Source organism: Amphibalanus amphitrite, unplaced genomic scaffold (genome assembly GCF_019059575.1).
Source record: "Amphibalanus amphitrite isolate SeventyFive unplaced genomic scaffold, NRLGWU_Aamphi_draft 001787F_arrow, whole genome shotgun sequence".
Lineage (NCBI taxonomy): Eukaryota > Metazoa > Arthropoda > Thecostraca > Balanomorpha > Balanidae > Amphibalanus > Amphibalanus amphitrite.
In genome coordinates this window covers 41,169-54,902 of record NW_024883280.1, presented here as the reverse complement: position 1 = coordinate 54,902, position 13,734 = coordinate 41,169, and the positions used below count along the sequence as shown (strand labels likewise).

At 48.6% G+C, this 13,734-nt stretch overlaps 1 protein-coding gene across 1 annotated transcript in view; it reads right to left on the bottom strand.

The window, feature by feature from the left end:
* LOC122375164 (kinesin-like protein unc-104) overlaps positions 1-13,734 on the bottom strand; it is a gene marked incomplete at its 3' end in the record, with an annotated part of 81,051 nt that overhangs the window by 56,809 nt on the left and 10,508 nt on the right. Inside the window, exons 2-8 of the mRNA XM_043354394.1 lie at positions 8,324-8,462; positions 7,448-7,521; positions 2,691-2,769; positions 2,294-2,460; positions 1,622-1,800; positions 1,170-1,281; positions 588-731 (exon numbers count right to left, since the gene is read on the bottom strand). Coding sequence (XP_043210329.1) covers positions 588-731; positions 1,170-1,281; positions 1,622-1,800; positions 2,294-2,460; positions 2,691-2,769; positions 7,448-7,521; positions 8,324-8,423 — 855 coding nt within the window. The remainder of the gene's footprint in view (positions 1-587; positions 732-1,169; positions 1,282-1,621; positions 1,801-2,293; positions 2,461-2,690; positions 2,770-7,447; positions 7,522-8,323; positions 8,463-13,734) is intronic.

Genomic DNA, 13,734 nt, shown 5'->3' with positions numbered 1-13,734 from the left:
AGATCCCCTTATCGCATCTCTCCCAGCCTCATCCTCTCTTCATCGCACACAAGTCACACGCCACTTGCCGTATCTCCCTCCCTCCCTCCCATTCACCCATCCAGTCCACACACTGGAACCAATCTGCCCGAACCAAGAATAGCCCAGACTCGTACAGGGCGTGACGTACTGTCATTAACCCGCACAGACCAATACGCCGGCATTGGCAATGGTCCACTAAAAACGACACGGCACTACACCAGCCGACGGTGTACCGGTGCACCGAGAAAGGCGCCGATAAAAACTAAGTGCACCCTGACGGTCGGAGCAAGCAATATTGCAAACGCAAAGGAGCATAAATGCATTTTCGTCTTTAGCCGTGGTGAATTAAGATAAGTTTTTAAATTGGACAAGCACAATAACGCCTGCGACCAACGAGTCCAACCCATCTAACCCGATCACGAAGACAATATGACACTGGAACCACAAACATCCAGCACTTCAGAACGCCCACCTGCCACACGATGTGCTCACGCCCTGTACCCCACCGACAGCACAGCCATCCCCGTACTCAGTCCCCGGCCACCCTCAGCGTGGACGGTACTCACCACTTCAGCAAGTGCCGAGATGACCTTTCCGAGGGTGGTCAGCGACTTGTTGATGTTGGCTCCCTCCTTCAGCCGGGTGCCCTTGGCTCCGGTCGAGTCAGCTCGCTCCGACCCCGCCAGGTCAACCAGCGAGATCTTGCTGACCTGAGGCACCGCAGAAGGGTCAGCAGGGTCAGAAGGGAGAGGCTGGTATGTGCAATGTGCATGACGAAGGGAGGACTGTTAGAGGCGATAGAACGGGACGGCGAGTCCCATACATCGCACACCGCACAGCCTTGCAGCTCTCAGGAAGCTGCTCGGTTTTACGACCCCATTGGCCACTAAACGACGCATTTGGGTTTCGGTGAATGGCCGAAATGGCCGGAGAGGGCCGACACTGACCTTTGTCTTACAGACGACCCAAAGAGGAAACAGGATCGAGGGCCGAGGGAGCATATCCCACTACTAAGACACATTTCGCACAATATAGACTGAATGGAAAACGGAGCTGTGGTAGAGCTGAGACAGTGACATGATCGTACTCAGTGCTGAGCCGAGACGACGTCCCTGCTCAGTTTGAAGGCTGATCGTCCGAGTAGTTACCTTTTCCGAGGTGAGGTCGGTGGCCGCGTCGTACTTCCGCTGCGTGAAGATGATGGTGAAGACGGCGTGGGACCGGCTGGACGTCTCGTTCATGTTGGTGGCAGCCACCGTCCTGTGGGGCGGCGGCGGAAACACGAGACGTTACATGGCACTAAGTCGAGCCACAACGCACAATAAAGTCAGTCAGCGAACTAGAACATCTCAACACAAATGCGATAAAACATCAGAAAACCTATACTGCTGTTCGTTACCATCGCAATACTCAAGAATGACAGCTACCGGTTCGCAAATGATCTTCCAAACGCACTTCCTAGAGCTTCAAGCTTAGGCTGACTGACCGAATACCGCCGCACCTTGGTGCTATCAAAGTCTGCTCTCCCACGCTCGCCCCCTTCCCTCCACGTTCAGATGCTTGGTTTGCCCCTTTCTCAGTTACTCCTCCCGCTCCTCACCTGGCCTTGTTGCCCTCGTCCATCAGGTCTCGGATGTCTTCGTACGCAGTCACCGCCAGCTTGGAGAGGTCCTCCACATAAGGACCGAGCAGCGGGTGTTCGCGCACCCGCAGGTGGTTCTTGTTCTTGGGATTGAGCAAGTCCCTGACGCGCTCGCAGTATATCTCCATGTAGCTCACCTGTGGGTACAGACCGGGGAGCGATCCGTCACTCAATGAGAGAGCAATGGCCTCGCAGCGCGGATATGGATCTCATAAATCTGCTAGGAGATGTATCGGGGTTATAGATGCATGACTGAGTGGAAATATGACATTTGTTCGAACGGTGCGGGAGAGAAGGCCATCGAGCCACTCCATTCAATGAACTTAAAAAAAAAAACGGCAGCGTAGTGCGTCACCATTTTTCCAGCAATTATTACATTGTCAATTATGCATACGATGTAAAAGTTTGGCAGGAGTTGTGATGTCGTAGTTAAGTAGCTTTATGACTGGAGGAATCTCCGAAGAGGAAGCTGCATGCACTGTTCCCGGTAAGACGCCACAAAAGTACTCCATTCCCATGGGTTCATACAGCAGCACCACGAATATCCAGCGTGCGTCTCAAAGGACGTCTTCCCACTCTCCCCAGTCCCCGCCCGGACCCCCCCCCCCCCGGAAGGTGACCCCGACTGACCTCCACCGAGTACTGCGCCTCCGGCTCGGCGTCGTTCGAGATGCGCTGGAACAGGTTACGGCAGATCCGCGGGATGATACCCTCCTGGTCACCATCCGGCTTGCCCATCATCGTGTACGACTTGCCCGCGCCCGTCTGGCCGTACGCGAAGATGCAGACGTTGTAGCCTGAGGGGACAGTGGGGAGAAATCCGTCAGACGGTCGGGTAATGAGAGTCAAAGTTGTTCCTACAACGCACACATTTCCGCACAAAAGGACTTCTCGGTGGCGATTGAAGGCCGATAAAAGCCTCGCAGACAGAATAAAATATTCCGTTTGTGCTGTTAAACGTAAGGGTCGTTTACATTAATGCTACCGCAGACTTACAAAAGCCGCGGGCGGTGTTAACATTGCGTACCTTCGAAGGCGTGGTCGAGCATCTCAACACCGATATCCTGATAGACGCGCTCCTGTGATGCGAACTGCGGAGCGGCCGGCTGCGGCAGGTGGAAAGGGGGAATGCTCTGTCACCGAAAGGCAGAAGGGTTCGACACAGGGCGGCACACAGGTCACACACATGGTGTACGCCAAGCGTCGCCTGCAAACGGCAGCCATCGGGAGCCGGTGGAACAGAAAAGCGACAGCCATTGAAACATATAAGGAGTATAAGGAACAGGAAGCGCGGCATACTTCAAGTCGTCATCTTGTCAGAGTAGTCTGTTGTTTACCATCGAGACTTGTGTGCGTCAGGAGAACGTCTCACTGACAGTGTTCCCTAGGGCTGATACGCTGCTCAAATTTGCTCACTCAATGCTCATTCACTAAATCCCGCTCAGTCTTACGAGTGGCCATATCAGTGATGAAATGAAATGAAATAACATGTCCTACTGCGTAATACGGACTATCTCTGCCTCGAGTGCAGTGCAGTGCAGGCCCGCCCGGATCTATGCGCACAAAGGCGGATCAAACTGGGCCGCGCCCGCTCGTTGAGAGCTCCAGGGTTGACCTCTGCCCGGGGCGGCTCGATAGCTCTCTGACCGGGGGCGCGTCCCGTACCGCTGAGAGCGGCAGTGTGCCGCAGTGACCGACGGCAGTTCGGCCGGGACAGTGACCGGCCGACCTCAGTGGCACCGCACCGGGGGGACTCACAGCTCCAGCGGCGGCCGTCTGGGAGCCAGCCGCGGCGGCGGTCCGCCGGCCCTGCGCAGAGCCGTCAGAGGCAGAGACATCGCCGGCAACATGGAGGAGCTGCTGCCATATTCGGTAGGTTCCCACCGCGGGGTTCCGTGCCCCAACACAATATCTCTGAACACATTCAGGTCCGAGCCTAGACACATTCAGACCCGTTTACGTTGGCCTGTTATCAGCTGTGGCCGAGTTCACGCAATGAATGATCGCAGTACAGGTAGGTACTGCGATAGTAACCAACTAAGAAATACCTAAAAATGTACCCAGCTTTGTGTTGACCAAGGCGATGACACTTTGGGTAGCGCTCAGGTGAACACTGGACGTGCCTGATAAGTTGTATATCGACATGGTCTTTCCTATTTCTCGAATAAGTTGTATATTGGCATGTTCTTTTCTATTTCTCGAATATGGTTAGAAGAAAAGTTACTTCTCACTGGTTTGAAAGATCATTTCAACGATTTCAATAATACCTACACATAAATATCAAGCTCGACCCATGGGAGGAGCGAAAAATTGTCGCGTAATTTCAGCCAGTGTGCAAGTTCTGGCGTTAGTTCACCGGACACACAAAAATGTTTTTCATTATGAGCCTATCTCGATGGCGATCAATTGAGCCAAATTGAGCTCGTACATCAGTCATGTCGAATACGAGCCAATAATTTGACCAATCACTATCAGGCACAATTGATACCAGCATCACCCTCCATTACCGTTCTGCAAATACGTCATTAGTTTGTGTTAGGTAGCCAGCGGCAATCGTCATGCGAGGGTGTAGCTGACATACAGTAAGCGGACATGGAGTGTGAGAAAAGAGCTGAATTCGGCCAAACTAAATATTACCGCTCTAATAAAGAAAGTCCAAAACAAAACTGCTATAAAGCGCACCTGACATTACCACTAGGAAGGATATTTCTGATTGATCGGATGCAATCGGACTGATCCGTACGATTACTCTAATAGCCCTTAGCTCTCCCCATACCAGTCCACTCGATATAACAAAGAACCTCCTCGCCTGTATGCGCCTATACTAGCTCCAGCCGCCGCAAGCAAACCTCATTGCATTTTCCGCAAATACTCCGCTACAAAAACAAGCTTTAAAACAAAAACAAACCGGCAGAAGCAAACAAACCCTTGCTTTCGTCCTTCTCATATACTTTGCGGGCACATTGTGATCAGCAGAAAAACGGTGCATCAAAGAGAAATAATGAAAGTGATGGGTGGTACGGTGGCTGAAAAACAAAGGACTGACAAAAAGTGTCTCACATCCCACGGTTCGTCGGAAGGTCATCTCAGGCTCAAAAGAAACGATATACCATTCGAAAGCTGACGGTGAGCTGAATCCAAAAATGTAATTTTTATCAAAATCGATCGATGGCCTTTTTTGAAAATTGCGTTTTTGTAAAAACTTAATAATCTTTTATTCAACGGGCTGTCCCGGACATTCTTGAAAACATAAACATGTATTTTTGAGTTCCAGTGAAAGCTGAACGCCAAAAGAACAATATTTAGCGAAGCAATATTTCCAAACATTAATATGCGTCTCCCACAGCCGACAATAAGGCGCAATCACACAGTTCAGTGTCACGATGGACCAAAGTCAGCCACACAGAAGCGTGAAATGACCCTTATCGACTCGAAGACCCGGCGCTCTCGGCCCGCCTGACCGGCCACGGAAAGAACGTTCGGCTCTCGTTCTACTAAACAAATGGCATATTTGTCAGTTTAACTGTCCACATCGCTATTAAAGTTATTCAGGATACCTGTGAAGAAAATTCATTGTTCTGTCATCTTCACATCATGCATTAATTTGCATTTGTTCATGTCTACTTTGCTCAATTGAGCTTGGTATCATGCCCATATAAGGAAAATTGGCCGCGCTGAAATGTCAGAGGTTGCACCGGCCTCAGCTCGGGTGGAGTGGGGGTAGCGCCCGGCGGGGCAGGGTAACCTTTGACCGGTCGCACGGCCGAGCAGCTGTCACCAGTACAGCCTCTGACAGTGAAACCCCGCTCACTTCCCCTGCGCGGGCACTGATCGCAGCTGGATGGAACAAAACATGTATAAGAAAAATGTAAATTAAAGCATGTTGTAAATCAAGTAGAACAATGAATTTTCTTCACAGGTATCCTGAATAACTTTAATAGCGATGTGGACAGTTAAAGTGACAAATATGACATTTGTTTAGTAGAACGAGAGCCGAACGTTCTTTCCGTGGCCGGTCAGGCGGGCCGAGAGCGCCGGGTCTGCGAGTCGGTAAGGGTCATTTCACGCTTCTGTGTGGCTGACTTTGGTCCATCGTGACACTGAGCTGTGTGATTGCGCCTTATTGTCGTCTGTGGGAGACGCATATACATGTTCGGAAATATTGCTTCGCTAAATATTGTTCTTTTGGCGTTCAGCTTTCACTGGAACTAAAAAATACGTGTTTATGTCTTCAAGAATGTCCGGGACAGCCCGTTGAATAAAGTATTATTAAGTTTTTACAAAAACGCAATTTTCAAAAAAGGCCATCGATCGATTTTGATAAAAAATACATTTTTGGATTCAGCTCACCGTCAGCTTTCGAATCGTATATCCCGTTTCTTTTGAGCCTGAGATGACCTTCCGACGAACCGTGATCCACTGAACTGATATAAAGGTACCATCTTCTCGGCATTGGCAACGAGCTGCACTTTTGTGTTCACCAAAGGACAGTTGGAACTAATAGCAGGTCCATACATGAATGGATGAACTCAACCCTACTTATACGACTAAACCACGTTCCAAACAAATGTACCGATACGTGTGAATCGGGCCAAAATACCTCAGCTATGACTTACAAGTGCATGCTCGGTAAGAATGAAAGTCGGTAATCGCCTCACTTCAAAACACGACCCTGCGTGTAAATACAACAGTAGCCGTAGTCTGGAAGGAAAATATGATATGGATATCGTTACATCAGTCATTCTGGTAGGTCAGTCGGCTCCTAAAGGTCCCGTTCTGTCAACTGTGTTGTCACTCGTACTATCATCTCCTGTCGCTGTCACTAGCCCGCCGACGCGCTGAAACTGCAGGCCGAGGCGGGACAAAAGGGCCGGTAGTCTGGGGTTGCACCTGAGACACACCGATTCCATTCCCGAGCGAGTGAGGATACTGAACTGAACAGGCTGCGGGGAAGCGGCAATTCGTGTACCGCGCTGCCGCAGGCTATAACGCCCTACCACGCGAGTTCTGGGACATGTCCACCTCGATGTTTACCAGCAAGGTCTTAGAACTCTTATCTATCTTCGGTGACATGAGCTGACACGTCGCTGTAACCGCTTTTAGCTTCTGCATCGTGTGTGCAGTGTGGTTTATGTGTGTTCACTTTTTATCCTCATCATTGCATTTCATAGCGTGTGTTGACTCTGACTCGAGAATAGCCCTGTGATTCCGATCTCATGAAGGGATGAGTCTATGACGTAAATACAATACAATACAATACAGTAGTAGGTCCCCTGACCCCGCGGCTAGCCTACACTGGCCACATCGCGCTGTTCGTACGTCAGCATCGTACATATTGGATTCAGCACGCTACAGACAGGTTATATGTTGTAACGATTAGCCGTCCACGGGGGTAGGAGCGGTCCGTAGGGTCTGAGGGATCAGAGAGATCACCTTCAACTTCAAATGGGTGACAGAGAGAAATAACTTCAAATTTACTAAGTTGGGACAGCTTCGACTTAATTCAAGACCACTTGCGTAAAAGGCTCACAATTCACACCACAGAAAACAGAAAAGCACTTCCCCGATCTCAAACAAATTACATAATCTGGAAACAATAATTCTAATGATAATTATTAACAGACTCGAAAACGGCTCGATAAAGACTATGAATGTAGGTAAAACATTCGCTAAAATACCAATGAAAGTCACTCTCGGGGTACATGACCGTGGTGTTTGTGCCACTTGAAAAAGGCTGATGACATAACTGAAAATGTCGCGCCGTCACCCTGATAGCACACTCACCTCTATTGACCAGTACGAGTAGTCGAAATTAAAACTCTTGATGTTATCGTTTATTTGCTTTGGATTTGTGATAGCTGAAACACGAGAGGAATCGAGTGGAATATACAGCAATGGTGACACAAGCACTAGAAAAATATAAATAAAACAAGTGCATCATTATTACGCAGAGTTATCGCACAACCACATATTACGAAAGGTCATACTCATAAAACATTATCTATGAAGCAAACCATTTACAAATGTTGGCTGTAGTCACAAAACCGAGCCGCTATTTACACCGAGTACCGAGAAAGAATTGTCCGTCACTGACCCTCACATGTCCCCGTGACCTAATCAGACCCGACTCTCATCTTCCCCACCACAGACATGGGCAGCCCGTCACTCTCGGACGTAGCGAATGACGCCCTGTGGCAGGGATCTGACTACAGATCATCCCCGGTCGGCATCCCCGGTTTATCCCCGGTCGGCAGGGATGGGACCCGATCTAACCCCAGTCTGCAGAAAACACTCCAATCCAGGCCCAGTCTGAGGCAACAGACGCGAATCCGCTTTGCCGGGTCGATTTTGTCGCCCAGAGACACAGTAATAATCCGGAAAGACATGCCTACTTTACCCTTTTGTCAGTACCAATCCATTACTGCCATTCCCTAAGAGCCCTGCCAGAAACATCGAAAGTGACTTAGCCTTGCCACAATACCGGCGGCATGGCAACACAGGAATGACTGACGGACACCGTGCCGAGCAGAGCCCGTGCTACTCCGTTGTGGGGCTATCCAGTGCCCACCTTACTCTATAAGGTGACCAATATATTCTGATCGCTGACCCCACCATCCCCCCCAGCCCCTTCCCTCCCTCGCCCGCCGTCCATCCACTCACTGGTGGTGTTGCCGTCCATCTCGATGACGCAGTCACACTCGCGGCTGATCTCTCGGCCGTTGAACGGCCGCACACGCACGGCCACCTTGACCGACGACATGATGTGACGTCACCCGGTCCGTCGCCGCTGTGACGTCACCTGCCGGGCAGACGGGGCCGGTCGATGGACGGGAGACGGATCATGTGCGCGGCGACACAGAGCACGACAAACACACTCACCGCTGGGAAATTACCGGCGCGTCCGGACGGTAATCTAATGGGACGAGGCCTCCGGTAAAGTAAATAGGACACACTTTTCATTACGAAAAAACATATTATCCAAAGGTAACAATATGGGAAAACTAAGCAGTTTTCCCAGCCCCACAGTAAGCCTTCACCTTTGAGTTTTGACCGAGCGGCTAACCCACATCCCATCTGTGACCGGTTGGCTTGTTTCACTCTATCATTCTTCGTTGAAGTTTATCTTGCCCCATGTCAAATTCCGATTTTCATTGAAATGAAAACATAACATAATTCATTCCCTTCAGGGACGTAGCCAAGGGGGGGGGGGGCAATGGGGCCATACACCTGAAGACGAAAAAAAACAGCTGCACCACACCCCAAAAATAGTGGGCCGAATCCGAGGAGCTTTCCTTTAATGGAGGGGGTTCGACACTAGGCCGCGACCTGTGGCCCCTCCCTGAGCAAAATCCTGGCAACGTGCCTGATTCCCTTGACCCCTCCCCGTTAAAGGACTATCACCGGATGCTCAATCCAAAGTGCAGTTATCCGCAGCTAAGGGCGGCGCCTATATGTCCGGTTTTATCCCAAGGCCTCCTCTAACATACCCACTGGGTGGGCAAATGCCTACCCAGTCACCACAATTGCCCACCCAGTGGCGTCGATTTGCCCACCCAGAAGCAAATGCAAAAATAAAGGTCCGGCCAGACGTCCGGTAGGAACTACCACTTCGGTTTCCCGGAAAAAAAAACTTGCTAGCAGCCAGTGCCCCAGCCCCCAATCACTGCAGTGCAGGTTATTTTTTACAATGGATGCATCTGAATGCAGGGGTGGTAGCAGACTTGGCGTTTGGGGGTGGGGGCAACTTGGTAACTTTGTCAGCTCTCGGAGGTGCTAGCTTAAGGGGCCCATGGCCATAGCGGCCTCAAAGGCCCGAATGGAACCCCAGAGGCCGATGTGGGCTCTCAGAGGCCAGTGCGTGACGCCTAAGGGTGTAAGCCATGGGTCCCCAGCCACACAACAAAATAGGGCCATCAGAGACCTTATAGGCTGATTGGGGACTAAATAGGGCCTCAATTTGGAGCCATCAGAGGTTAATGTGGGCCTCAGACGTCAGTGTGAGGCCCTTATAAGACTGACATTGGTCCTCAGAGACCGGCATCGATCCTTCAGAAGCCAGTACGGGGCCCTCAGAGGCACAAAAGGGTCAGTCTTGGATCTCAGAGGCAGAAAATGGGCCATCAGAAACCGGTGTGGGACCTTTAAAGGTCGGTTTGTGCCCTCAGAGGCCAGTTTAAGGCCCTCAGAGACCAGTACAGGGCCTGAAAATGGCAGTTTGAGGCCATCAGAGGCCGACTTAGGCTCTCAAAGGCTAATGCGGGTCCTTGAGGCAAGGATGGGACCCTCAGCGTCCCATCCACCCTAAAAGACAGGCTTGGGCTGGTGTTGGACCCCAGAGTCCAGAAAAGGCCAAGTTGAGCCCTCAGAGCCGATGCAGGTCCTTAACCCGGCAGTTGCTGGGGTATTTCGCCACCCACCGTTTGCTGGGGGGGGGGGGAGGGGCGTTAAACGCCCCCAGCCGATAACTCGAGAACCAATAGGCGCAGCGAAACGCACGAGGCGGCAAACGAAAGAACGCGACGAGACGCTTCAGATGAGTACTTTAAAGTTGAATTTTGAGGTCACAGGTCTGGTCAAGGTCAGGTCAAACACCTGAAATCGGACTTTCAGTAGCATGGACTTCAGGACTTCACAATGGGCGCCTCTCGTCATAAACTCTGTCAAAACGGTGCACAATCCATCATATAAGGCCTAAAAGAGTGACAGCTCCATGTAGGGGTCAGTCAAGCATAGGTCAGGGTCAAGGTCAGGTCAACCGGGTAGGCACATATCCCCGAAAATCAAAACTGATATTCGCAGCCTGTGACACATGTTTTATGGGTAATTTGGGGCGTAGAACACGATGGTGACATTCATTTTATCATATGTGTACGTGTTTGGCTCAAAAAGTTCAATTTAAGAAATGCATGTATCATGGTCGTGAAGTAGTCATGAGAAATTGCCAAGATTCAGTTCAAGATTTTGGAAAATGAGGAACGATAATCAATAATCGAAGATAGCCATTTGATTGTTCATGGTATTGTCAGTCTAATGGCGGCATGTCTGTATGTCTATTCTGTGATTTTATATGATTTTTTGAACACATAAAGTTTTTGGTCGAAAACCAAGAAATCATGACGTCACTGAAACCTCGATATCTCAAAAATTTTCCAGCCGATTTTTTTTTTTAATTTTGTCACAATAAACGTCAATCAATTCCCTACAGGTACCCAAAATTTGGCGCGCCTGCGGCGCGCCGTTTTTTTGCTATGGCCCAGCGAAAAAAGTTGGGGCGTTGAACGCCCTCCCCCCAGCAACTCGGGGGTAACCCTCGCCCGTATAGGGGGGAGTCGAACGGACACCCCTCGATTTTTTGCGAATAACTCGCGTAAAAAGCGGCCGATCGCGACGAAACATTCAGTACCCTCGCGTTGATCAATTATACACCTACCAGTACCCTGCAAATTTCATGACCCTGACCTTAATGACCTTTGACCTGTGACCTACTTTTTGAGACCATGTTTGGCCGGAATCGCGATTCGGTGTGTCGGCTCGCATTAGCCACGCGTATGCAGTCTTTTCTGGTTTCAAACGTTCAAACATGGGATATGATATTGCTCCCATGCATTAGGGTGGGTGTCAAGGTCACTTGAATTTTAGGTCAGGTCATGTACCTTTGATGACCTCGGTTCACTTTTTCGAGTTTTACATGTTTCTAGGCTATTTTTTTAGCTGAAATCGAATTTAGCAACCATTTGAACATTTACGAAGTATTTTTGGTGCCTTCGTAACATGTTACGAAGCTGTCAGAGGAGGTTGCCACCTACTACGAATACCCGGCAAAACCCTTACTGGTTGACCTGACCTGACCTGACCCGACCTGATCTAAATGCATGAAGACATCATCCATGATCATAACTAACATGATATTCGTGATCAGCACCCCGAAAAACCATAGCACCCTTTACGACGTTCTAACAGCCAACGTCCCGATTTTCCCGACTTTTGGGTCCATGACCTGACCTGGAAGGTCAGCCGATGACCTAGGACCTTAACTCTTGCCGGCACAGGGGGGGTCGATGCAACCCCCCTAAGGTTTTTTCGCGAATAACTCGCGTAAAAAGCGGCCGATCGCGATGAAACTTTCAGTACCCTCGCATTGATCAATTTTACACCTACCCTTAAAATTTCATCACCCTGACCCCAATGACCTTTGCCCTGTGACCTCTTTTTCGTGACCATGTTTGGCCGAAATCGCGATTCGGCGTATGTCGGCTCGCATTAGCCGCGCGTTTGCAAGCTTTTCGTGGTTTCAAACGTTCAAACATGTGATTTGATGTTGCTCCCATACATAAGGGTGGGTGTCAAGGTCACCTGAAGGTCAGGTCAGGTCATTGACCTTTGGTGACCTCGGGTGACCTCGGTTCACTTTTTCGAGTTTTTTTCATGTTCTAGGCTAGTTTTTTAGCTGAATTCGAATTTAGCAGCCATTTGAACATTTACGCAGTAGTTTTGGTGCCTTCGTAACATGTTACTCAAAACTAACACTATATTCGTGATTAGAGATGCCACAAATTTGCAATTTCATTACCCGCCCCGCCCCGCAGCTACCCCTTGCCCAACCACAACTACCCGCAAGCTGATTTTGGCTGAGCCGAACCTGCCAAAAACCCGCAATTTCAAAAACCTGCTTTTGCAAGAAAGAAATACAGCTGGGTCAATGCTAGAGCTATATAAACCTTACTTGCTTCATTGCTGTGCATAAAAAGACAGCCAATCAAATAGTAAGGACTTGAAATTGCTATGCTAAGTCCTCAGGAAGTGCACACTGTAGTGGAAAATGAATAATGCATCAATACATTTGAAATTCCTTTCTGAAAAGAGTTCAGTAAAATCTTTCTCTCACCTTACCCTTCAGCATTGGCTGAGGATCAAAATTTCACTCTGGCTCCCTCTCAATGTTAGGCTTCTGGAATGATATTGCTATCAAAATGAATGTTGATAGAAAAAGATATGCGATTTCCAGTTAAAAATAAATAGTGACACGGTGAATAATGAGCATCCGGTCGATCTACACATAAAACAAATCATGCAAAATCCGAGCAAAAACCAACTAACCACCAATGAACTACGCATTTCTGAAAACATGCGTCAGAAGCGTCACCAACAGCTGATTGCAAGGAATGTTACAGCGACTAAATTATTGCAGCCGTAGTTAGTGCGAACTTGTTGCGAAAACACCGTTGTACAATGCATATTCATGTGCCATTCTGATAAAATTATTTTACACAACAGCTAAAGTTTTACAATTCAGAGATTAATCACCGGTTAAGAAATAAAGAGACAGCAAGTACTAAATTAAATGTAATAATTTTATAGATGGTCTTGGTAATGCTCTCCGCCTGGTCCTCTCTCGGCATACAAATAATAAGGACGTAAAAAGACAAAAGAAATAAATGCGACCAGCTACGTGGTTTTGTAACATGTATAACTGCTATTTTGAGGCATTCAAAAACCAAGACAGAAAAATTGATTGTAAAATTATTATTGCGTCATCAATGACAGCTTTCCTTCGCCTCAGAGACCAAAATTGACGCAGTCAAATACCAATCCTTGTCATAATGTCGGAAGTGCGCCAGTATTGTATTGCGCTGTGTTTGGGCCGCATGCCAGTCAATATTTTGATTTTTTTTTTTTTGTAACAGTAAGGGTAATTGGTGTGCTATTTTCGTAATATAGGGTGGGACAGAACATAGAGTAGGATAGGTAATCAATAAATTTGCATCAAATTTTGTTTAGCTGATAGGTCTTTTTTATGCCGACCAGACGTAAATAAAGTAACATGTGATATTTGCTCTGATTTTCAACATCTCATTTAAGTCTGGGTTCTTCCATAATGTATATCTAGTGCACACTGCACATGGACTTCAGTTCAGCTTCCTTTAAGTTTGCTTTCAGGTTCTTTTATGTTTTATGGAATGCTTTCATCAGCATTCCATAAAACGATGGCTATGTTCTTTCAGGTTCTTATTTATGCTTTGTAGTTTGTTGCTTGTACCCTGGTTTGGTCATTGCTAGACTGTGGATGCTAT